The sequence below is a fragment of the Tupaia chinensis genome, unplaced genomic scaffold (genome assembly GCF_000334495.1).
Source record: "Tupaia chinensis unplaced genomic scaffold, TupChi_1.0 Scaffold000247_1, whole genome shotgun sequence".
In the NCBI taxonomy this organism is placed as follows: Eukaryota; Metazoa; Chordata; class Mammalia; order Scandentia; family Tupaiidae; genus Tupaia; species Tupaia belangeri.
The window spans coordinates 4,226,659-4,250,413 of NW_006159725.1; the positions used below are offsets into that span (position 1 = coordinate 4,226,659).

Below are 23,755 nucleotides of genomic sequence, written 5' to 3' on the forward strand. Positions count from 1 at the left end.
TTTTTTTTTTTTTTTTTTTTTTTTTTTTGAGAGGTTTTTGCTATAGGGCTCATGCACTCACCAGAAAGACAGGGAGACAAAGAGAAAGAAAGCGAGAAATCACCCCCTCAGGGGGAGTGGCCAAGCTGCAATCCCTTCTCTCCCATTCTCCTCTCGGGATCTTGGGCACATACGCACGCACACGTCTGGCGTGAGTTTAAGCCACCAGGTCCGGGACTCGAACCGTAGTCAACCACATTGGAGTCAGTGACAGCCATTACACCAATTGCTGGTCCCCAATATGAGATATCTTTACTTTTGCTGCCTGACAACTGCTTTGTTTTCCTCTTCTTACTGAAGATAGTTAATAAAGTAAATAAAAGGCTCACCCCTTTTCCTTGTCAGCGCCTAGGAATTTCTCCAAGGATGAATCAAATTATCCCATTTCCAAGGAGACATAGTCAAGTTTGTGGACTTTGCTACAATGTAGAGTAGTAAACATATGGGCAGGCCTTTTTTTTTTGGTCTTTTACTCTGTCTCCCATAAACAAGGTTAGTGGGTCAGTCAGCCAACATCACTAGAAATATGAAGAAGTGTTAGATATACTTTCCTGACTTACTGTGGCTGGAAGAAATATTTAGGTCATCTGAGGGACATGCTAGAAATAAAGTCTTAAAAACACTGGAATGGTGGGAACCAGCAAGTGGCGTGGTGGTTAAGGTGCTGGACACTCCCACATGGCCAACCACAGTTTGAGTCCTGAACCTGGTGGCTTGCTTTCTCACGTGTTCTCTCGCTCTCTCTCTGTGTCTCCTTCTGGTCAAATTTAAAATAAATAAATTTAAAATGAATTAATAAATAAAATTAAATAATTCTTTAAAAAAATCATACTCTTGAAAAGGCAAAACTCTCTAAAAAATAAACACTGGAATGGAAGGGCACCGGATTATTAATCTGCACAGCATATTTTTCAGTCCAGCTTTACTTTTACAAAATCCTCACGGGGCCCAATTAACTTTCTAATTTGGATTGCTATCTTTTCATGAACCTGGTGAATCAAAATGCCTTTTTTTTTTTTTTTTTTTTTTTTGGAGAGGTTTTTGCTATAGGGCACGTGCACTCGCCAGAAAGAGACAGAGAGACAGAAAGCAAGAAATCACCCCTTGGGGAGAATGGCCACGCCACAATCCCTTCTCCATTCTTCTCTCGTTATCTTGGGCATGTATGCACATGCACCCGGTGAGAGTTTAAGCCACCAGGTCTGGGACTCGAACTGTGGTGGACTACATGAGAGTCCAACGACATAGCCATTACACCAACTGCTGGTCCCCAAAATGTTTTTTTTTTAATGTAGTTATGTAATAAATATCGTCTCATTCTCCTCATGCGGCTGTGTGTCCTAGGCTGCTGCCCTCGCCGGTGAGGGTGGGAACAGCTGCTCTTTGCTAACTTTGTAGGACTCAAAGACGCAGTTTTTGCTCTCTCTTCTGCTCAGTGTCAACAATATATCCTTTACGAGATACAACACTTGAGCTGGGCTTTGGAGGAGGCAATTTTTGTTTATTTTATTCGTGATAGCACTGCACGAAGTCACACCACAAACCCCATTGCCCGGCTTGTCAGACTGACTGGGGACTCTGAACTCTTGGTCAACCACGTGGCTTCCAGCACTGCACTTCAGTTTGCCACTAGGCGGTACTGAGACAAACTATTTATTTATTTTAAATTATCATTGCATATTTTCCATAGGACATGTGTGCTCACCAGAGAGAGAGAGAGAGAGAACTCCCCAGGGAGGATGATCATAGAGCAATCCCCTTTCCTCCACTCCTCTCTCAGGGTTTTGAGCACATATGCAAACACACCCGGTACATTTTTCAAGCTTCCAGGTCCAGGACTCAAACTTTGCCAGCAGCCACGTGGAGCCCTGCTACCTTAACCTCCACACCATCTGCTGGCCCTGAGGCAAGTTTTCAGTGGGCTTTGGTTTCAGTTTGATGTTAAGCCAACTTAAGAAATTCTCCATGAAACTACCTTGAGTTCACTATTCTCCTCTGGACATGAGGCTTAAGTTCCAGATAATAAAAATACATTTTGATTTTATCCCTTAGTCTTTCTCTTGGGACTTTGCGATGTAGAGGAAGTTGTAATGTTATAAAACACAGCAAGCAGAATACAGACAGCAACCGGCTGTGTATCTCTAACCAAAAGGGTACATTTCGAATGTTCTCAACACAAATGACAAAGGATGGGATGATGGTTATGCTAATTATTCTGGATGAATTACGACACACGGTATTACTGTACTGTAAAATCATGTACTTGTGCATGCATGTACAAGTATTAATAATATTTAAAATGTTACACCTTTTATGGCACATCAATTAATCATTGCTAACACCTAGTTTCTGTTGATTAAAACAGTACACTACTTTATAACTTCTTCCAACTAGTATTTTTTTTTTTTCTATGAGATTTTTGCCTTAGGGCTCATATGCTTGCTGAGGGAGGGGAGATGGAGAGACAGACAGTAAGAAATCACCCCCCAGGAGAATGGCCACACCGTAATCCCTGCTCTTCCATTCTCTTCAAGGGATGTATGTGCACACACACACACACAGTGATTTTTCAAGCCAATTCTAGGACTCAAACTGCAGTTGGCCATGTGGGAGTCCAGGGATGTAACTGCTATGCCTTCTGCTGGCTTCCCAAATTGTGGTATTAAAAACCCTCCCTTATTCTTTTTTGGAAATTCTTTAGCAATATAGTCAAAGATATTACGGTTCTACTATTCACAGACTTTCGGGGGACCTTTATGAGCTGCCTGACCTCTTTGTGTTCAGCTCAATGCTTCCTCCTCCCAGGTTCCTTACTGCCTCTGCTAACTGCTCCCAAGTGCAGTCCTGTTTGTGTTCAGATATAGGAGGCTACTTCTCTGGGAGACTCAGAAAACACAGCCATTTATAACAGGCCGGAGATGCAGCAGTGGCAATAGGACTCTGCAGGAGGATCAGCAATGAACTATCTGATGTTCTAGCAAACTAGACCAGGCTCTCAAACTTCCCTTATACAGGATTCTCTTGACTGATATTCACTTACTGCAATGATGCAGATAAATCAGAAAATAGCCATTTTGCCGGGTTGGTTCTGTAGCTCAGTGGTTAAGGGTACTGGATCCCACACTTCTGACCATAGTTCAAATCCCAGTCCTGGTGTCTTTAAAAAAACATGCTGGGTGTGCATGCATACCCAAAATCCCAATGGGAAGGAGGAACGGAGGGGGAAAACAATTATGGCATCATGCCCAAGTCCCAATTGGGGGGGGGGTCATTTGTCTCTCTCTGGGAGGCACATGTGTCCTCTGACAATAATGAGTCATTCTGACTTGTAGCACTGCATGAACTTTAATAAATGGCAGGTACAGAAGTTACCTTCTGAGTTTGTAACATTTCGCCCAGGACAAACTGCTTAGATCTTAGCGATATGGTTGAGAAATGCCTAAATATTAGGAAAGTCCTTTCTAGAAGGCAACTTGAGGCTTTTATTTTACTGTGCTTATATTCCATCTGTGAACCATCCTGATTCTAACCTTTTCTCTATCCTCATGATCAGCTCCTCTACTCCCCAATCTATTAATGCGAGTATCTTCACAAGCATCAGGATTCTGAAGATAAAAACTTCGTGGATCCAGCGAACTTGGCTGTGTTACTTTTATTTCATGTGTGCGCATTTCCAGGACAATGGCTGACTGGTACTAAAACCCAATCGGTCCATCAGTACATCACTGCTGACCAAAATAAGCGTCTTCGTTGGCCTGTTAGGGTTGGGTCTGCTAACCCGCCCACATTCCTCTGGTGTACACTGGCACGTAACGGACTGTGGAACAGGGCAGAAGAAACCAGGCACAGAACACGCTCCCTTCTCATGCTTTAATCCCATACCCTGTGCTCCGCTGAGGGAGGACATCTCCATCTCCCCAGTCCTTGCCACTCCCACAGTCAGAGCAGGTGAGGTTTATAATGATTCAGCCTCATCTCTATGGAACCTGTATCAGGCATCAGAGATCCTTGGGCCATGAGATACTATGATTCAGTTCTTAAGTACATGAAAATTAAACAACGTAAGAAAAAGCAAACAATAAAAACACATGAAAGCCATTTACTCTGGGCGAACTCTTCCAGGCCCCAGGTGCTGGGCTCACGATTTTCTGATGTGAGAGAACCGGGGCAGAGACGATGGAGACTGGGCACTGAGAGTGGGCATGACACCAGCAACAGCTTTTTCTTATTACTCCATAATTCAATTTTCAATCTCCAGTTTTCTTCATGTAAATAAAGTGACCCAGTCACTCAGGACTCCTGATCATTATTGTGCCTCTGTAGGCTGACACTGTTCCACAACTCCCTCACACAACCCACCCGAAGGAAGTGGGCACGGCTGGGTGGGCTTGTACGTCTGTGGGAATGTAGATGATTTAACTATGCTTTACTGAATCCCTCAGCACCCAAACGCTACATCTCACTAGCAGCAGAAGTGTGCGGGGCAAAACCAAAAGACTGAATAGGAAGGCTAATGGCATGAGTATCCTGACGGGGAAAAACCCACGAGCAAAGAGCCTTCCAACAGGCCCTCCTTTCTAGCAGTGTCTGGCACTAGGTACCATTTCGATGATGGGAAAGGGAGCAGTTTGACAAGGTCCATACAAAGCCTTGAAGTTGTTGCCCACCAAACACTTCCCCTGATCCTCCCCAGCAGCAAAGGAAAGTGCGCAGTGAGGAAATGAATAAAACACTGAGGGATATGTACAGGCATCCCACGAACGTGTGGCAAAGCCATCGGGACGCGGATCTCCTGTCTTGAGTTCAGGGCTGTGTGCTTTAAGACTCGAGCCCAGTATGGACAAAATCCTACAGGCCAGGCCCTTACCAAACCAAAGGGGTTGTCCTTGGCCACTTTAAACGTGAGGCTGTGACGTAGTCTATAGGACATGTAATGACCTGTGTTTTGGAAAATATATAACCACAACCTCTGAAGTCTTCTAATTCTATTTCATACCCATGAGGTAGAGGCAGGAGTACTCCGGTGAAGGAGAAGCCTCAATTCAGGTCGTACTTGGGCAAAACATCTTCTCAAGGTGTAGAAGGTTGAGAGGTTCCACCTGGGGCCTCCACTTGGTCGTGGGAAGAGGCAATAAGATCTGGGACTCTCTGGATGAAGTCTTCCTCGGCTGGCAAGAAGGCATCTCCTACCCGACCCCTGGGCGAGGGCTGAGCACAGATCCCCTCACACAGGGGCCCGCTAGGAGGGCTTTTCTGAGTGGGTCCTCTGATGCCTGATTAAGTGATAGCCTCTGCTGAAGCTTTTCCCACACGTGGGGCACGTGAACGGCTTCTCACCGGTGTGTGTTCTCTGGTGCCTGACGAGGTGGTCCCTCCGACTGAAGCTCTTCCCACACTCGTTGCACCGGCAGGGTCTCACCGAGGCGTGCCCCCTCAGGTGCTTGGCAAACGCCGCACTGTGGTTGAAGCACCGTCCACACTCGCTGCAGAGGTATAGCTGCTGCGCAGCGTGCGTCTTCCGATGTGCCAGGTACCGCCTGTGGTCGCTGAAGTCCTCCCCACACTGCCCACACAGGTAGGGTTTGCCTCCAAGGTGGATTCTTTGGTGCGTGGTCAGCACAGATTTCTGGCTGAAGCTTTTGCCACAGATATTACACGGGAAGGGCTTTTCCCCTGTGTGAGTCCTCTGGTGCCGGACAAGGTCTGAAGTCCAGCGGAAATGCTTTCCACAGTCCTCGCATCTAAAGGGTTTCTCCACTCGGGGAGTTCTCTCTGCCTGAATCCGAGGCGGGGTCTCGTCCAAAGTCTTGCGGTTTAAGGGGTATTTGTAAGGAGTGCTCACCTTGTGAACCTTTTGGTGTCTGGCAAGATGTGAGCTCCGTGTGTAACTTTTTCCACATTCCATACATTTGTAAGGCTTCTCTCCTGTGTGAGTTCTCATGTGCCTAACAAGGTGGGAGTTACAAGTGAAGCTTTTTCCACATACGAGACAGTCATGGTGTCTTGCTAACAGGGGGAAGATAGGCATGGTTTCCCGAAGATTCATTAAACTATTCACTTGAGAAATATTGGTACCAAATCTCCTTTCACTAAATCTGGCTGGATTATCCTCAAAGACTACTTCCCAGTCTGGAGTCTGGCGAATTTCTGGATCTCCCACAGTAGACCTGTGCATGTCCTCTAAACCATCTTCTTGCTCAAGATACTCTTCCTCATCGTCACTCCCTTCTCCTGTGAAGGGAGAAAAGCGGAAATATAGGCAACGGTGTCGTCAACGCTTTGGGGGGAGGCTTCAAAATGGTTTGGGGAGGGCATGGTCACAGAGAGAGAAGCCCAAGTTGTCTTTATTTCACGCTTAACTGTGTTTACACTCTTTTTGTTCTTGTAACAATTTTGAGAGAGGGTGGGAAAGCAGATATCAATTTCATGATTCTAACGAGAAAACTGAGAACCACAGCGCTGCGTGCCTTGCCCAAGGCTAAGCACAGTAGGCGGATAGAGTACTCGAATTCAAGTGGGCTAGTGACTAATTCAGTTTGGGGTAGAAAAGTCGTTTTACAATTTTATAAATAGGTAAACGTCTAACTTAAATACCAGGTCAGACATTCAAACTTACAATTTAGCATTGAGTCAGCCTCGGATGAAGCCAGAGTTTTCTAAACGTAGAGGCTGGGAGCAGAGATACCCAGTCAGCTGCACGCCTGCCACATGCCAGGTACTTTATCGGTTACGCGACCCACGAGGCTCGGGGTGGCCTCAGAGCACCGTCCTCACTTTGTACACGTGAAGAGGAGGACTGCGTGGTAAACGGTACCGCTGTGATCCTGACAGTTTGCTTCCTTTTTCTTTTACTTTTTCTGAGTTACCTAGTCCTCAAAGAAATGACGGGCCAGGTGAAGAGGAGAGTGACAGAAGGATGTGGCTCTCGGGGGAGACGGTAATGCTGGCATGCTGCGAGCAGCAGCAAGGGGGCCCTGCGGGAGGGAAAAGCGCTGCCTCGAGCGGCCACTGGGGAGCTGTGGGGCGGGGGATACCTCTCATCATTTCTCACCTGTGTAGGTGAAACTCAGGATTTCTGGTTCTTGAGGCTCTTGAAGCTCTTGGATATCTGGGACCCAAGGCTCTTCCTCTCTAACCCGGGAGATCTCATCTAGTCTGGGGATTGGAAATGCTGCTCGAGAGAGGAAAAACAGGACGTCACAGTCAGCCACCAATCCCACTCTCAGGGCAGATCTTTCCTGCTTGGTAGGCGATCAGGTAGTAAAGACACAGCCGGGAGCAGATCGAACCTTTGGTCTTTCCAGCCTGAGCGCCTCTAACTAAGCCGTGCTCGTCTCCAGCCTCCCTTGTGCTTTCCCCTGCAGCTCCGTCGGTCTGCCACGTAAACCGGGCCCCACCGTCCTGTGCTCAGGTTAGCAGATGATCCCCAAGCACTGGGTTGTCGGAAAAGTCATGAAGTATTTTTCTATGTAAAAATGCATCTTAACTTTTCTAACAACCCAGTAGATTACCTGCTTGTTTTAAAACCAACATGTGCTCCCTATGAATATTTTACACTAAAGTTGTAGCTTAATCTTCTTACTAGTTTACAACCACTTTCCAAGCATTCTGCCTTCCCTTTAACTTGGAAAGAGACCGTCTTCTTCCAAGACTAACCTCTCAACGTCCTTGGCAGGGCAGCATGAGAATCTAGTGCACGCGAACTAAAGTCTAAGCCCCACCCACCACATCGCCAACAGGAACATGATTTCTGCACCTGCAATGTTCTAGAACCCTTGAAATTCCTTACACAGAGAGACCACGATCCCACAGTCTTCTTCCAGCACGTATTCTCCATAGAACTCTTTCTGTGTTGGGTCCAGATCACTCCACTGGTCCTGGGAGAAGCACACAGCCACATCCTTGAAAGTCACCAGGCCCTGAGACAACACGAGGAACCCATCAGAATGTGATGCTTCAGGCCACCTCATGCAGGCAGGATCAGAAGGAACTCCCAGAGACCACAGGCTCCCTCTCGGATGTTGTGCCCCTCTGCCCCCTCACTGCTGTCTGATTTCCCACTTCTGCAGTGGCCCTGCTCCTGCCGCCTTTGACCCCACTGCTTCTTTCTCTAAAGAGTTATTTTAACTTTATTTCCAATTTGACCAGAGACAGACAGAGAGAGAGAGGAAAAATGAGAAAGGAAGCCACCAGGTCTGAGACTTGAACCATGGTTGGCCATGTGGGAGTCCAGCGCCTTTAAACACCATGCCACCTGCCAGACCAACCTCACTGCTTTGCCTCAGGAGCAGCCCATGTTCCTCTTTATGATACTGTTTAAAATTCAAAAAAGGTCTTAAAAGTCATCATTCGGGCCAGTCCTGTCACCTGGTGTTAGGGCACCTGGATCCCACACGGTGGAGTGCATGGACACAGCAGCCTGAGAAACACACTGGACCAGTGTGCATGTGTGCCCAAAATCTTGGAAGCAGGCAGAGATGGAAGACAGCCAACACTGTGACCATTCCCCATGGGGTGCTTTCCCTTGCCCCCGGCTCTGCCCCTCTCTGGCGAGTGCAGGCACTCTCTAGCAAAAGAGAAGTCACCAGTCAGCTCCTTATTCAAAGTTTTAGAGCCACCTTTACTTCTGCAAAAATTCATCTTCTAAGAAGCTTTTCCAAACCAACTGTCTGATCACCTTTATCATAAACAAGGCTTCATCAGCTAGACTATGGTCTAAAACGTGTCCAGATGCTGTTCTGTTTTACTCCAGCCACATAGCTTAGCTTCAGGGCTCTGAAAAGGGCAATGCTTTGTAGATGCCAAGGCAGTCCAATCGATCATTCTCACCAAGGACTAGCAAACTTACTCCTAAAACCAGCAGCCCTCACGTTAACAACTGCAACCCCGTGCTGAAGGTTACAAGAAATCATTTTGTTAGCTGTTCTCACTGATGGCAAACGGAGTCTGCAGACCCAGCAGGGACTGCTGTAATCCTCATCATCTCCCACCCTCCAGACACCTGGAAACTGCTCCACACTTTACACTGGCAGTGGGAGGATGCAGCAGGGCCCTCGGCCTGGCCTGGTGGCACATGGCCAACACCCACAGTTCTCTGTGGTTCGAAGGAGCTAGGGAGCACCTGTGATAGGGCGGTAAGAAGGGCGACCATCTCGGGGTCTCCAGAACGCTCCTCTGCGGGCAGGGCCGGGTCCTGGGACGCTGGAACCCCTAAGGAGGAGAGAAGGAAGAGATGAGCAATATGCAGTGCACCCCAACAACTGACACACAGCAGAACGCCCTCACTTCAGTAGAGAGGAGACTGTTGTTACGAGAATTAAGAAAGCAGCCTGGGTAGTTCAGGTCACTCCAGCTCCACCACCTCTAAGACTGCCAGAACGTCAAGGGAACGAGTATCAGAAGTGTGGTCGGGCGTGCGGGAGGTCCCAGCTGGTACCTCCCTCTCTCAGCGTCCTGGGTTCTGTGATCCTCTATGACCCCCCCGCTTCCCCTAGAGCCCACCCAGCCTCCTTGCTACAGGAGAGACCCCAACCCCCACGTTGTGCCACAACCACCCCCCTTCCTGTGGAGGCTTCCCACCGCTCTCCTGCAGAGGCTGGGCTTCCTCCTCGTGGCAGGGGCTCTGCTCTTCTGGCGCCTCTGAGTCTGGGCTCTGCGTGGTTTCCTCCTGGGACTGCTCAGGGCTCGAAGTCTGTGCAGGATCCTGTGGCTCACCAGGCGACCCGGCCTCGGCTCCAGGGGGCACTGTATCCTCTGACAGGACTTCCTGGCCGTGAACATGGACAGTCACCTGGGAACAATCCCAACTTCCAGTCACCATGAAGTAAGGAGGAAGGTGCCAGTGGTCAGGGTTTATTTTAGGAAAAGCGGCCGAGAAAAGCTCCCAGAGGGACCTGGATGAGGAGGGGAAACCCAGGAGGTGTGCGCAGGATGAAGGCCATCCTCACTAGGAGAGGTGGGGCACTTGGATGCTGCACCGCCCCCTGGCGTCCCCCAGCCCACTCGCTGCTCAGGCTTTGGGGTACCGATTCCCCCCTTCCCCCCCAGTCCTCGTCCTCCCTGCTGTCTGCCGCTCTGGCTTACTACTACCCCGAAAGGGGGCTTTGCCATGAGGGTCTATGAGAGCTTTGGGGAAAGTCACAAAATTCTCTCCATAAACCCAAGGCTCAACATCCAAAGGAGAGAAAAGCAAAACCATGACCCCTTGTGGGGCTGAAGTCCCTCTGATGATCCCCAGGCAGGTACTCCAAAACACAGAAAGTCACACTCACTCACACTCACTCGCACACACACACCTCTGACCCCTGGGACGCATGGACCTAGGAGCAGCCCGAGGCAGAGCCGACCGGACTGAGGGAGCAGCTGGGGAGCTCCGCAGCCCTCTCCACGTCCAGCCTTCCAGAAAGCAGACCCCTCCACATCACACAGGTCAGGACTCCCCCTCCTCACCCACCGCCTTGGTCTCCTGGGTTGTCTCTGCAAACCCTCCACCAGCGTCACGGCCTCTTCGCCGCTCTCGGGCCGCTGGCCCCGCACCCAGCTCTGCAGCTCCCCCGGCAGGACGGTGAGGAACTGCTCCAGCACGAGCAGCTCCAGGATCTGCTCCTTCGTCCGCCTCTCCGGCCTCAGCCACTGGTGACAGAGCTCCCGCAGTCGGATGAGAGCTTCTCGTGGACTCGCTGCTTCCTGGTAGCGGAAGCGCCGGAAGTTCTGGTGCGAGGTCTCCAGCACGGGGTCGTCCCCCTGTGAGACAGACTCTGGCCTGCAGGGGAAATCGTCCTCCAGCTTCACCATGAGAATCCCCTCTTCTTCCCAAAGATCCTGGTCCTCTGGTTCCAAGGCTGTAGCCATTTCCTGGCTCTGGGGCGGCCTCACACCATCTACAGCTCACACGGCATTACCCCACCTGGGCCCAGACACCTCAGGGCGTCTCCCCCAAGGAACCTGGGGCAGAGAAGTGAAGATAGAGTGGTGTGAGATGCAGTCACACACAAGGATGCGGCTCAGAGCTCAACCGCAGTCCACACACACTTCTCCAAGCTACACCCCTCCGCCCGTCGCCACATGCTGCAAACAGACGCTGGGACAGGTAGCCTGTGGCTGAAGGACTGGTGGCCTACGCTGCTTCCTCTAGGTTTGTACCCCAAGGGGACACACTGTGGTTCCACTTCCCGAGTGCCGCCAACCCCATCCTATCAGCCTCCAACTCGGTTTCTTCCTCTGCTTTTTTTTTTTCTTACAGTGCTTTAGTTCAGGCCCTCGTCCCTTGCTTGGACCAGTGCCAGCTTCCTGCCGGGTCCCTGCAGCCCTGGCCATGAGCAAGCATGGCAGAACCACAGCATCACGGCATCCTGGGTTCTCAGCTTCTCTAGGCAACTGCATCTGTAAATGCCGCAGGTGTCCCACCGCGCACGTGCTCTGGTGAGAACCACGGAGGTGTGTGGAGTCGAGAGCCCTAGAGTTTGAATCCTGGCTCTATCATTTGCAAGGGAGAAGACCATGGGCAAGTTCCTGTCTCCCCACACCCCTTTCCCTGTTTACAGAACGGAGGGAACTGTGGTATCCACCTAACTGGGTCACTGTGAGGATTGGAGGTACTGCCTCTCGAAGTGCTCAGGAGAGTAATGGTACTGCGGTATCATCTAAGTTACAGTTCCAACTATACTACACGTATTTAAAACTAGTACCTTCTTTTGGTTGTCATTTGTTTTTGAGAGATTTTGCTACAGGGTGTAAGCACTTGCCAGAGAGACAGTGAGACAGAAGGTGAGAAATCATCCACTGGGGGGATGGCCACACCACAATCTCTTCTCCTCGTCTCCTCCTGGGATTTTGAGCACGTACATACATGCACCCAGCATGAGTTTCAAGTTGCCGGGTCTGGGAATTGAACCGTGGGTGGCCATGTGGGAGTCCAGCACCTTAACCACCATGCTACCTGCTGGTCCCAGGACCTTAAGACAAGGTCTCCCTGTGTCATGGCCCTCCTGCCGCAGCCCCGAGGACCAGCAGTGCAGTGCACGCAAGCACCGCCGGCTCTGCGACAAGGTCTTGCCGTGCTGCCCGAGCTCGTGCTCCCTCCTCAGCCTGCTAAGCAGCTGGGCTGAGGTGCACACTGTGCCCACCTTTTAGGGTGGGCTGGGGAGGGGCCTGGGTCTCCCGTGTGGCCCCAGGAGCAGCGCCTGCCTGCACACCCCACCACAGCCAGACCAATAGGAATGTCTTTTTCACAGAGACCACTCCAAGCCCTGGGCATGGCACGTGAAGCTCGTCACAGTCAGTCCCGATATACCATCAAGCCTCATGCCGCGCCCTTCTCTGTACTGCCGAGAGAACAAGCATGCTGCTCCTGTCCCGACCACAGGGGCATCAGGTCTCACGGTGTCTGAAGGTCGGTCCTTCTGCCCAGAACTGTCACCCCCAGCTCTCCGACCCCCAGTGCTGCATGCCTCTCCTTGCAGGCCCTCTTCTTCATTCCCATCATTTACAGCTGAGGTCCTTTTCATTCTCACCCAGATTACTGCAGCTGCCTCCAAACGTGGGCCACCTACCCACAGACTGACTCGCTAGTCACCACACGCAGTGTGGCCAGGATGAGCCCCTGGTTCACCTGATCATGTCGCTCTCCTATGCGATCCTTCGATCACTGCTCTGTCCTGCAAACGAGAGGCAAGCTTCTCAGCATTAGGTATCAGGCTGGCCACCACCTGGTATTCCCCCTGCCCGCCTACCAATGCTTTCAGTCACACGTGTGCGCAAGGCACACGAGTTCCCTGCTCTGTGGCTTTGGAACATGCTGCTCCTGCCCTTTCCTCTCAGCCAGGTTAACCTTCGCTTATCCTTCAAGACTTAACTCAGATTCCATGTCTTCTGAGACCTTTGATTCCACCCCTCTCACCTTAACCGTGGTCAGAAATCACCGCAGTGCTTCCATGGTCACCGGGCGCAGCTTAGTCCCTGCTGCAGCATGTAGCCACTACTTACTCTGCCGCGCAAGGCCTGGAGGTCAAGGGCTGGTTTTCACCAATCTCCAGTACTTACAACAAAGTGCATAATAAATGCATTTACAATGGACCAACCTCCTCAGCTTTTTACTTCAACTGAAGGCCCAGTCTTTTCCTCTACTGTTTCTACTCTTATAATTCATCAAGTAGTTAATTCTATCTTCTGAAAAAGTGTCTCAAATTCATACATCTCTTCTGCCATTCCTCTGTTTGAGACATTATAGCACATTAGCACTAATAGGACTTTAAAAATTAAAAAAAAAATTTTTTTAAAAGCTGCATTTCCACCCTGAAGCAGCTCTGGCACCTAACAAGTACTTGTATGTCAAACGAACACCCAAGTTCAAGTTTTGTGGCTGGTCGTGGTCCTCGCTCCAGACCAGGGTCCACACGCAGTCCAAGGGGTCTTTTGCTTCTCATGCTGCACTAGCAGCTTCTGATTCTCCCATACTCAAGGCTATCAACCCTTTTTCCCCTTTCCGGTTTTTGCCCTAGGGTGTGTGTGCCACCAGAGAGAAGGAAAGTGAGAAATCATCCCTCAGGGAGGAAGGCCACACTGCAATCCCTTCTCCTCCTGGGATTTGGGGCACACACACACACACCCGGCGTGATTTTCAAGCCACCTGGGCCAGGACTTACACCGCTGGCAGCCATGTGGGAGCCCAGCCTTAACCACCATGCCGCCTGTTGTCCCCGTCATCCTAACAGCTATCTCATTTGCTGTCACAGCCAACACCCACGTTATTTATATTCATTCTCAAATCTTTCATGTTTATTTTTTCCATGAACTGTTTGGAACATACTTTCATTGTCTATAATCCCTAGGTCTTCACGTGCCAGCATATTTTTTTGGAGGAGTTTTTGCTAGAAGGCACGTGTGCTCACCAGAAAGAGAGAGACAGACAGAAAGCGAGAAATCACCCCCCAGGGGGGATGGCCACACCGCAATCCCTTCTCCTCCATTCTTCTCTCGGGATCTTGGGCACTCACGCACATGCGCCCAGCGTGAATATAAGCCACTGGGCCCAGGACTCAAACCATAGTCAGCTACATGGGAGTTCAGCGACATTATGCTAACTGCTGGTCCCACGTGCCAGCTTTCGAAGCTCTCTCGTCCTCATGGTGCTTTGTCTTAGTTTTCAACTTTATCCTCACCTTCAGTGAGAGCTGTTCTTTGGGGGTCCTAAGAGCTCTGGGTTATTAGTGCCTCAGGACACTCCCAAGTCAGGTGCTCAGTGCATCATGGGGCCTGGGCCTTCAAGGAGCGCCTGGGCACGCCCCTGCACTTTTCCGGGGTCATTGGGGAGCTGTTCATGGAAGGGGCAGCTCTTCAAAGCTCTGTGCTTACAGACTGCTTCACCTCATAGGCCCCACGCCTCCCAGCAGCTCCTCTCACCCTAGCTCCTGGCTGAACACAAGGATTAGAACCCCAAACTGAGAAACCTTCTTTTGGTTTGAAATCTCCTTGGGCCATGGTGGAATCAGATTGTATTTAATCTTCTAACTTTTCTTCTTTTTAAAGAATTATTTAAATTAGTTAATTTAATTTTAATTAATTTATTTAATTTTGTTATTATATATTTTTTAATTTGACCAGAGAGAAGTTGGGAAAGAGAGAGAGAGAGAAAGGAAAAAATGAGAAAGCAAGGCACCAGGTCCAGGACTCGAACCACAGTTGATGATGTGGGAGTCCAGTGCCCTAACCACCATGCCACTTGCAGGTCCTGTTCCTTTAACATCTTTTTCTCTCCATTCCTGGAACCTCTGTATTTACCTTTGGTTAGAGACAGACAGACAGACAGCATAGACAGAAGGCACATCCACATCAGCTCTGCCTGCACTGCTCCAAGGCCTCAGTGGCGAACTTTTGACACACGAAACCTGCCCACATCTTCACATTGTCCTTACGATAAAATTCAAACTCCTAAGGCCAGCCTGGGGAAAGTGGTTCAATCCCACATGGGCGACTGCAGTCGAACTGGACCTGGTGGCTTGAGAAACACGCCAGGTGCATGTGCATGTGTCCCAAGTCCTGAAAGGAGAGAGAAATGGAGAACGAGCTGTGGTGTAACTCACCCCACTGGGGTGTTGTCTCACCTTCCCTCTCTCCAGGGAGTATGTGAGCTCTGGCACATTAAAATAACTAAGTAAACTCCTTATACTTGGTACCCAAGTCCAAGACCCAGCCCTGCTTCCCTCTCTTCTCCCATGACTGCCGCCCTAAAAGCCTCTGCTCGAGCCCTGCATCTCCTTCCCCGTGCCCTCTGGGCCTGCCCGGTGCTGCCCATACCGTCTGAGACACCCTCCTCTGCCCTGTTCACGCCTCCAGATCCGTGCTCCCAGGGTGTCTTCCCAGGCTGTGCTTCCACAAGAGCTCCGCCTCCCCACATCACCACTCATGACCTGGAGTTCATCTTGCTGCCGAGCCCGCTGGATGGCACGGCTGTGAAGGCAGGGACGCACTGCGCCCGCCTGATGCCCTGCACGTCACGCGCTCACTCGGCAGCTCATGGATGCAGACAACACCACCCACGTTTCTAATAATCTAGTCTCTGAAAAGTCAGATACCATGTTGTGTTACTCCTCATTCATTCATCTGTCCAGCAAACGGTGTGATGGACAATGAGTAAACACAGAAAACCCTGTTTGCACTGTGAGTGAAACAGAGAACTCCTACTGGAGTTCCAGGGGATGGAGCTACAACGCTGCATGAGAAACTTTTCGGCTGTCCTGGGGATGACACAAATGCAAACTGCACAAAACTAGGCATTTGAAAAAAAATTTTAAGGATTTTAAACAACTTTAATAAGCACAACATCAAAAATCAGGGAATTTAATGCAACTACAATACTGATTATTTATCCAGACAAAGCTTCTCAAACTCCTCCACCCCGCTCTGCCACCTCCAGAAGGTGGGGAGAGAAAACACACTTGATACATAGGGTCTTCTACGCTCTTTAAAGTCTAAAACCCAACAGACTAGGAACTAGTAGACCAAGAGCCCTCGTGGGCTCCACGTGGCACTAAGTACAAGAAATTCCACACTATGGCTCCAACAACGCGCGCACTGACAGGAGGGTTCCTCTTACACGGCTCTGCTCTCTAAAGAAAAGAACGGTGTCGTGTAAAACCTGCCCTTTAAAAAATAGTCATCATGGGACCAGCAGCTGGCGTAATGGCTTCGTCGACAGACTCCCATGTAGCCGACTGCAGTTAGAGTCCCGGACCTGGTGGTTAAACTCATGCCAGGCGTGTGTGCGTGCATGCCCAAGATCCCAAGAGGTGAATGGAGAAGGGATTGTGGCATGGCCATCTCCCTGGGGGGTAATTGCTTGCTTTGTCTCTGTCGCTGTCTTTTTGGCGAGTGCACGTGTCCTATAGCAAAAACCTCTCAAATAAAGAAAAATCCTTCAGAAGCCACACCTGAGATCCATGGTGCTCATGGCATTACGCTGGCAGCCTAGCAGACTAGGGACAACCAATCAGCGACTGTGGGAACAAAGGGGCGAGCCCTGCTCGGTGGGCAGGGATGAGAGGAGATGAAGGCACAGCAGTGCCAGCAGAGTGCCAGGCTGGGTCCCCAGATCTGCTCCTCCCAGCCTGATCCCCCAGAAATGAGGCTGTTCTCAGGGTTTCATGAGATGACAGAGTCCTTGTAAAAGATAAAGCCCTCTGCACACAACCGCTCTCTGGAGTCCTGTGAGATCTTTATGAACGAAAATGTGCTGCAGAAACATCAAGTGCTACTATGAGTGGGACCAGCAGGTGGTGCAATGGTTACGTCACTGAACTCCCACGTAGTGAACTACGGTTTGAGTCCTGGACTCGGCAACTTAAAACTCATGCCAGGTGCATGTGCATGCGTGCCCCAAGATCCCAAGAGGAGAACGGAGAAGGTATTGTGGCGTGGCTATCCCCCCAGGGGGTGATTTCCCGTTTTCTGTCTCTGTCTCGTGTATGCGCCCTATAGCAAAAATCTCTCTCAAGAAAAAAAAGTGTCACTATTAGGCACAGAACACGGATGTTGTGGTTTATTCTGTAATTCGTCAGACATGCTATCCCCCAAGACCAGCCTTGGAAATATTCCACAGCGAGGTAAGAACTGAACGGATGTGAAACCAAGTCAGAAGAGGGAGACCTGGTTCCAGAAGATACTAAAATACTGTCTGCAGAGATGTTCCCAAGCATAGGCCTGGGCAGGCCCATGGTCCAGTCTCCTGACAGCCTGCTCCTAGGATGTACGAGCAGGACCAGAGGGCGCGAGGAGTAGGCAAGGCTTCCTGGTGACCCGAGACCCCGCTGACTCTGCCCCTTGCCTAAAGGTGGCACATGCGGTAAAGGCTCTCGAGTCTCTTGAATGAACAAAATCCACAGGCAACAAATGAACACCTACTTCTCTCCTTTAAATGGCTACTAGGCGGGGTGATGTCTCTGGACTCCAAGTTACAAGTCTTGAAGTTACATATTATCTCCCTGAGGGAAAGATGGTCTACCTATTTATTGGCAAATAATCTTCAAAAGACAACAATAAATAATGACTACACTTAGTGGCTATTTATAACCCTTGCAGGCCAACCTTCCTTCTGCCCTAGTGCAGGCCCAGTCTGGAACTTGAACGACTGCTTGCTGAGTGAGGCTAACTGGGGCCTGACAGCCTCCTTCACAGCGCACCAAGCCAACTAGTAACAACTGTTAACTGGTCTCTTCCAAGCTGCTGCTAGTCTGCACAAGTTACCCTGATCTTCTGACCGGAAAGATTCTTTTGTTCTCACTTCAATTGTTCTGTAAACCAGTGTCTACCCAGCCTTGTCACCTCAAGGTTAGGGGTTCTGAGCCCTGGGTCTGAATCCCTGTCCTTGCTTATCAGCAGTGTGACACCACACACCCTCTTCTGTCTCATCTTCCAAGTGTGGCTAACGCGACCTATCTCACCTGATCGTTTTAGGGGTGACCGAGGTACCCTGCAGAAATCACTTAGCATAGAGTCAGGCCGAGAGCCGAACTCGATGCATTTTTATTCCTTTCCCTTCAAGCTGTTTTAATCCCTTTGGACACAAACACAAGGTTTAAATGACAAACAAGCAAACAGTCCTTTATTTCATCATAATTACAAAAGAAAATTAGAACGTACAGGGAAAAAGTAAAGTACTGAACCAAGTTGGGTCTTTGTTTTGAAGGTACTTTTGGGTTGAGATGAAATAAAAGCCTTGGAGCCCAGATGGGGCGGAACCTTACGGAAGGCTCTCCCACCGAAGACCGAAGACCGCACCATGACACCCTGACTTCTAACACCCCCTGCCTCCCTGTAACAGCAGGGTAAGACGAGCCACGCCTAGTTAGCATGCCCTAGAGGTCCCGTGAAAACGGAAGCCAGAAGCGAAAGACATGAAAGGAACCCATTCCTTCCTTTTGGCCTTCAAGCACACCATCTCAGTAGACTTCAAACCGTGTTTTAAATGTATTTATTCAAAAATAGTTTTGCCACCTAAGTTTTCTCTTCCTAAAGGTACTAGCTGAGTAGCAAGGGAGAGGGGACTCAATGTTTATGACAACAGGTTTCAAACGAAGGGGAAGCAGAAGATAGCAGACCTAAGAGGAGAAGCTGAATGAGTAGTGGGTGGCACCGGGAAGTCAGGGGAGGCCCGGACTCAAGAATCTCCTGCCCTGGGCCCTGCTACGGGCCCACCCGGGCCCTGCGCGGGCCCCGCCACCCCCGGGATCCGCGTCTTAAACCAGTTGAGAAATATATTATATAGCAGGACTTCCTCTGCCTATGGACAGTGAGAAGATGATGGTTGCCAGCCCTGCATTGCCTCAGGGAAGAACAGGAACTACTCTACCATTCTTGAGGAAGCCAGATACCCAAGGATAGCTCACGCTGTAGAGCCCCACGGCACCGCAGGAGACCCACCCTTGATCCAACATTGAATGGAATCTATAATCCCTATTGTTGAAAACTTTAAACTTGTGGCCCTTCTCCCTTTACTTGCAGGTATCACATTTTCAATGGTTCCCCTGGAAGACCACCATTCCCGCTAATCACAAGATGGCTGCTGTGCCGCATCAACTGATAATCATCTCTGCTTATCAGAACTGCTTTCCTAGAACTGTATTCCATGGAGACTCACCTACAATGGCGAATCCGCACGAGACCCACCCTTGATCCAACCTTGAATGGAATCTATGTTCCCTATTGTTGAAAACTTTAAACTTGTGGCCCTTCTCCCTTTACTTGCATGTATCACATTTTCAATAACTCCCCTGGAAGACAACTGTATATAGCAGAGATAGGGTAATGGGAGAGGGGGAAAGGGCAGAGGGTCAAAGATAGGATAAAAAACATATATATATGTAAACATTGTATGAAAGTAGAAATGGAATATTATTGATGATAACATGCTTGATTAAGTCACTATGCAGTTTGTCCTAGATGGGAAACTACATTTAGAATGTTGTGATGATGCTCAGGGAATGAGTGTTAGGTAAAATAAAAAAAAAAAAAAAAAGTTGCAGGAGAAAAAAAAATGCACATTGATGACTGCAGCGAGCTGTATGGGCACAGCTGGGTACTACTTTATAATATGTTCATTCTACTCACCGGGGTTTACGCCTAGGGTCAGACTTGGATACATGTGTAGGTTTGTGTCAGCTGTGCTAGCTAATGGATTTATTTAGACTAATTAAGTTCATTAGCAGAACAATTGAATGGGGGGGAAGAAGGTATGGAGGGCAACCATGGATGCCAGGGACAATGGGGGAGGAAGATAGGACATAGCAGAGGGTGGGGGGTGGGGAATCAGGGATGGTAAGACAAAGGGCAAGGTATACAGGATGTAAGAATTGGAAAATTATTTGCTGAGAACATGTATGTGGATGTGCTTGATTGAGCCAATGCACAGTGTATTTTGATGGAAAATTCATTTGTGTGTTGTGATGGTGTAAAGTGAATTAATAAAAAAAAAAAAAAAGAATCTCCTGCCCTGAAACCATAGCCTGTCAGACTCTGCGGTTAGCATCAAAGTGTAAGGTGGGTTTAAAAACGTCATTGAGAGTAAACGTAAACCGAAAAATGGAAAATACAAACAGTAACAATTCACTTTAATTTGCCAGAGACGGGAAGAGAGCACCCTGCCCCTGGGGCAAGGCCACGCCATGCTCCTCTTCCCTCTCCCTCCTTTCTGGGTTTGGGCATACCCGCGTGGTGTGTTTTCCAAGTTGCTGGGTGTCTGGGACTTGAACCTCATAACCAGCCATGTGGGATTCAGTTCCCTTACTCACGAGGCCACGTGCTGGCTCCACTCTATTTTTAATTAAAACACCTTTCTATGGTTATCTCCCGCAGGCCTTGGAGGAGTGTTAGCCGCCGACAGCTCTGCTCTCAGAGGTAGATGGCCTGGCCTGAGTTCTCTTAACTCCACCTCTTAACCACGTGGCATCTTGGGCAAGTTACATCAACTCATCTTGAAATGAGCAGAGAACCTGATCTTCAGAGGAGCCATCAGCTTTCTGGAGGTGCTGAAGAGGCTGATGAACAAGAATGTATGGCTTTTTGGTGAGTATCTAGGCCATGATGCATCAGCCTAGGATGGTGACCGGGATTTACTCAAGAGCCCAGAATGAAATACCTGGACATCATACTCATGTTAGCTCCTCTCCAACACAAAGCTAGGCTTTTTAACCTCAGGAGACACAACCCAGAAGTAGTCACTGGCCTAACCGAAGGTCAACCTATGTGCCTCAGTTTAAAACAAAACATCACAGAGTAATCTGAAACAGAAAAGGCAAAGCCATTGAACCTACGCTGGTGACAGTAGCAGCTCTCACTTGGCAGCCAGAGTTCAACTTGATATATTCATTCCTAGAGCAAACACTGCCCATGCCAATCAGAGAAACCACCTTTTAATGGAAAATAACCGAGTAACATCTTTATAAAGACAACTTGACCTGTGGTGTCGATATGGGTAATTCAGAACAGCCCATTCAAAAGTCACCATTTTCAGCTTTGTGACTGACACGCCCTATACCAGCCTAAGTGGCTACCAACTGGCCTTGCCCAAGGCTCCTCTGTACATGACGATAAAATGGGACCCAGCTGGTGAACTAGTGGAATCTGAGGAGCACCCGGTTTTCAGTGAAGGCTAAAACACGATCCGAACAAGTAACCCCAGAAGTCATTCTTGCTACAGGCATGGCCCAGCGTGTCTCTCTGAGAGCCCTGTTCTCCAGAGCAGGGGTCTCCTGATTCATTTTCCCCTGCCCAACACCTATGATTCTGTCAAGTACCTGGTAAGCAGGAAACATGCTCCATAAATGCGTGAATTTAATTAAGCTGTTTTACTCCCCTCTGCTTCGATAGCGAAGCACCAAAACTCCAGCAGGTGCCTGCGTTTCTGGATAGTAAACCATCTGTGGGACCAGCAGGTGGCATAATGGTTATATCGCTGGACTTCCTCGTAGTCAACCGCTGTTTGAGTCCTGGGCCTGAAGGCTTAAAACTTACACTGGGTGCATGTGTGTGCGTGCCCAAAATTCTAAGAGGAGAATGGAGGAGAAGGGATTATGGTGTGGCCTTCCTCTGGTGCTTCCACCTTGCTTTCTGTCTCTGTCTCTCTGGCAAGCACACGTACCCTATAGCAAAAATCTTTCTCTACCAATAAATAAATAAATAAATCTTTGGCAGGGGTAGCTGTGGAATCTGGTGTGGCATTTATTCCAATCTCTTGGGGAAATCACGTGGCACAGCCGTTTCCTGCCTTGCTGTGAGGCAGAGTATCAGTGGAGAAAAATGTCCTCAAGTGCGGAGGAGGGCACGCGATAGTTGATTCAACCCACAAATACCTACAGAGCCTCAGTTCTGTTTCCCACCTGTTTAAGGTGCTGAGCAGAGAAAGGAGAAGACACATACTCTGACCCTGAAGAACTCACCAGGTAGTTAAGAAAAAGCAACTAACAATACTAAGAATTTGCAGTAAATCCTAGAATGAATGTAATGTATTGGCTCAAAATGGAAAGCTCCTCCTATCAAGAAAATTAAGAAAATCAAGAGAAAAAGTTAATTAATATTTCATCATGATAATGCAAAATTCAGTGTTTTTTTGTTTGTTTGTTTGTTTTTGGTACTTTTTTTTTTGAGAGGTTTTCACTATAGGGCACGTGCGCTCACCAGAGACAGACAGCGAGACAGAAAGCGAGAAATCATCCCCCAGGGGGGATGGTCACGCCGCAATCCCTTCTCCTCCATTCTCCTCTCGGGATCTTGGGCACACACGCACACGCGCCCGGTGTGAGTTTTAAGCCACCAGGTCCGGGACGCAAACCGTGGTCAACTACGTGGGATTCCAGAGACATAGCCATTACGCTAACTGCTGGTTGCCTGTTTTTGGTACTTTCTTAACAAATGAAAGAATTCAGGCTTAAGTGGTCAAATGATTCATAAAAGGCCAGACTGCTAGTTGCCGGCACAGAAGTACTCAATCACAGGTCTTCTGACCCCAACCACTGCACCTATATGCCAGGGAGTCTGTCTGGAAGTGACAGACCCAAAGACCAGCACCTGAGGCCTTGCTAGGACGCAGATGTGCAACCCCTGGCCCAGACCTGCCATCAGAAACTCTAGAAGTAGGCCTAGCGATCTGTGTGCAAGCCCGACAGGTGCTTAAGTTAAGATGTATTTGAGAACTACTCCCTTAATGCAAAAGAATTCAATGTGAGGTCCACTCAGGAAGAAACCAACCCTTCCAGGGCTGGTCAGGTGAAAGGAGGGTCTGCTGGCGAGAGGACAGCAACACAGCAAAAGCAGGAAGAGTCTAGAACTGTTTCACGTTCTGTCTATGCCAAACCACCTGGGAAGAAACGACGTCGTGAACCTCTCGCTTACCTCATTTGTACACTCGGCAATGCCCAAGAGTCCCTCACGTGGTAGTGGCCCCTGCTGTGCCCTTGAAATGACTGTCTACTACGATATGGTATATGGACAGAGTGCGAAAGGGGGACGGCTGGAGAAGAAAGGGGAACCGTTATGAATCCCAGGTGCCTGCTCCTAGGAGGAAACATTTCCACCCTCCCTCCAGCCCCCGCCACTCTCTTCCGCAGAAAATCCCAGACGGATGGCCACAAATCCTAACTGCTGCGCTCTCACCCTCTCCCCACCAGCAGCCCCCATGCCTATCCCCCAACCTTTCGCAAGGAGCTTTCTGGATCAAGGCCCATGGGGCAGCTGGGTAGAGAAGCTGAGAGGAGGGACGAGGGGCTCCACTAGCATTCCTGGTGGCTCCTGAGTAGCTGGCCTGGGTGTCACCTGCAGAGTGTGGGCAGAGAGAAAGCAACAGTCCTAAGTCTAACTTCTCAGCCAGAGCCTGGAAGTGGCACCTGCCCAGGGCCGAAGTGGTTCAAATACGGCTGGGGCCACAGACCCTGACAGGGACCACGACAGACAGGCCTCCAAGTGCCTAAGAGAGCACCAGGCCGAGAAAGTGAGAAGTGGTTGACTCCTCCGGGTGCACCCAGCACCTCCCGGCAGGTCGGACGCACAGGTAACCTGCGGAGGGTGCGGTATCCCGGGGTGCTCGGGCTTGAGGGGTCGGGGGCGGCGCGGAGAGCGCAGACCGCACTCGGGGCTGTCACAGGCAGCTGCACAGACACAGGCCAGAGGGGCTCCAGGCCCCGACGACCACCGGTGACAAGATCGCGGGGAGCGTGCGTGTGCTGCGGGG

At 49.6% G+C, this 23,755-nt stretch overlaps 1 protein-coding gene across 7 annotated transcripts; it reads right to left on the reverse strand.

Moving 5' to 3' along the window:
• Positions 1 to 3,895: 3,895 nt before the first annotated feature.
• ZNF202 (zinc finger protein 202) lies at positions 3,896 to 23,718 on the reverse strand. Of its 7 annotated transcripts, none has more exons than XM_006148828.3 (9): positions 23,220 to 23,708; positions 22,921 to 23,038; positions 12,650 to 12,695; positions 10,489 to 10,983; positions 9,619 to 9,829; positions 9,161 to 9,249; positions 7,829 to 7,958; positions 7,091 to 7,210; positions 3,896 to 6,270 (listed from the first exon to the last, which is right to left on the reverse strand). In XM_006148828.3, exons 4-9 carry the CDS (start codon positions 10,888 to 10,890, stop codon positions 5,279 to 5,281), a joined length of 1,944 nt encoding a protein of 647 aa, XP_006148890.1. In that variant the 5' UTR covers positions 10,891 to 10,983; positions 12,650 to 12,695; positions 22,921 to 23,038; positions 23,220 to 23,708; the 3' UTR covers positions 3,896 to 5,278. The 7 variants fall into 7 exon arrangements, with proteins under 7 accessions (XP_006148890.1, XP_006148892.1, XP_006148891.1 ...); XM_027771995.1 differs by lacking the exon at positions 3,896 to 6,270 and adding an exon at positions 6,331 to 6,905 and having other exon boundaries at positions 23,220 to 23,718; XM_006148830.3 differs by lacking the exon at positions 22,921 to 23,038.
• Between the last annotated feature and the right edge of the window lie 37 nt (positions 23,719 to 23,755).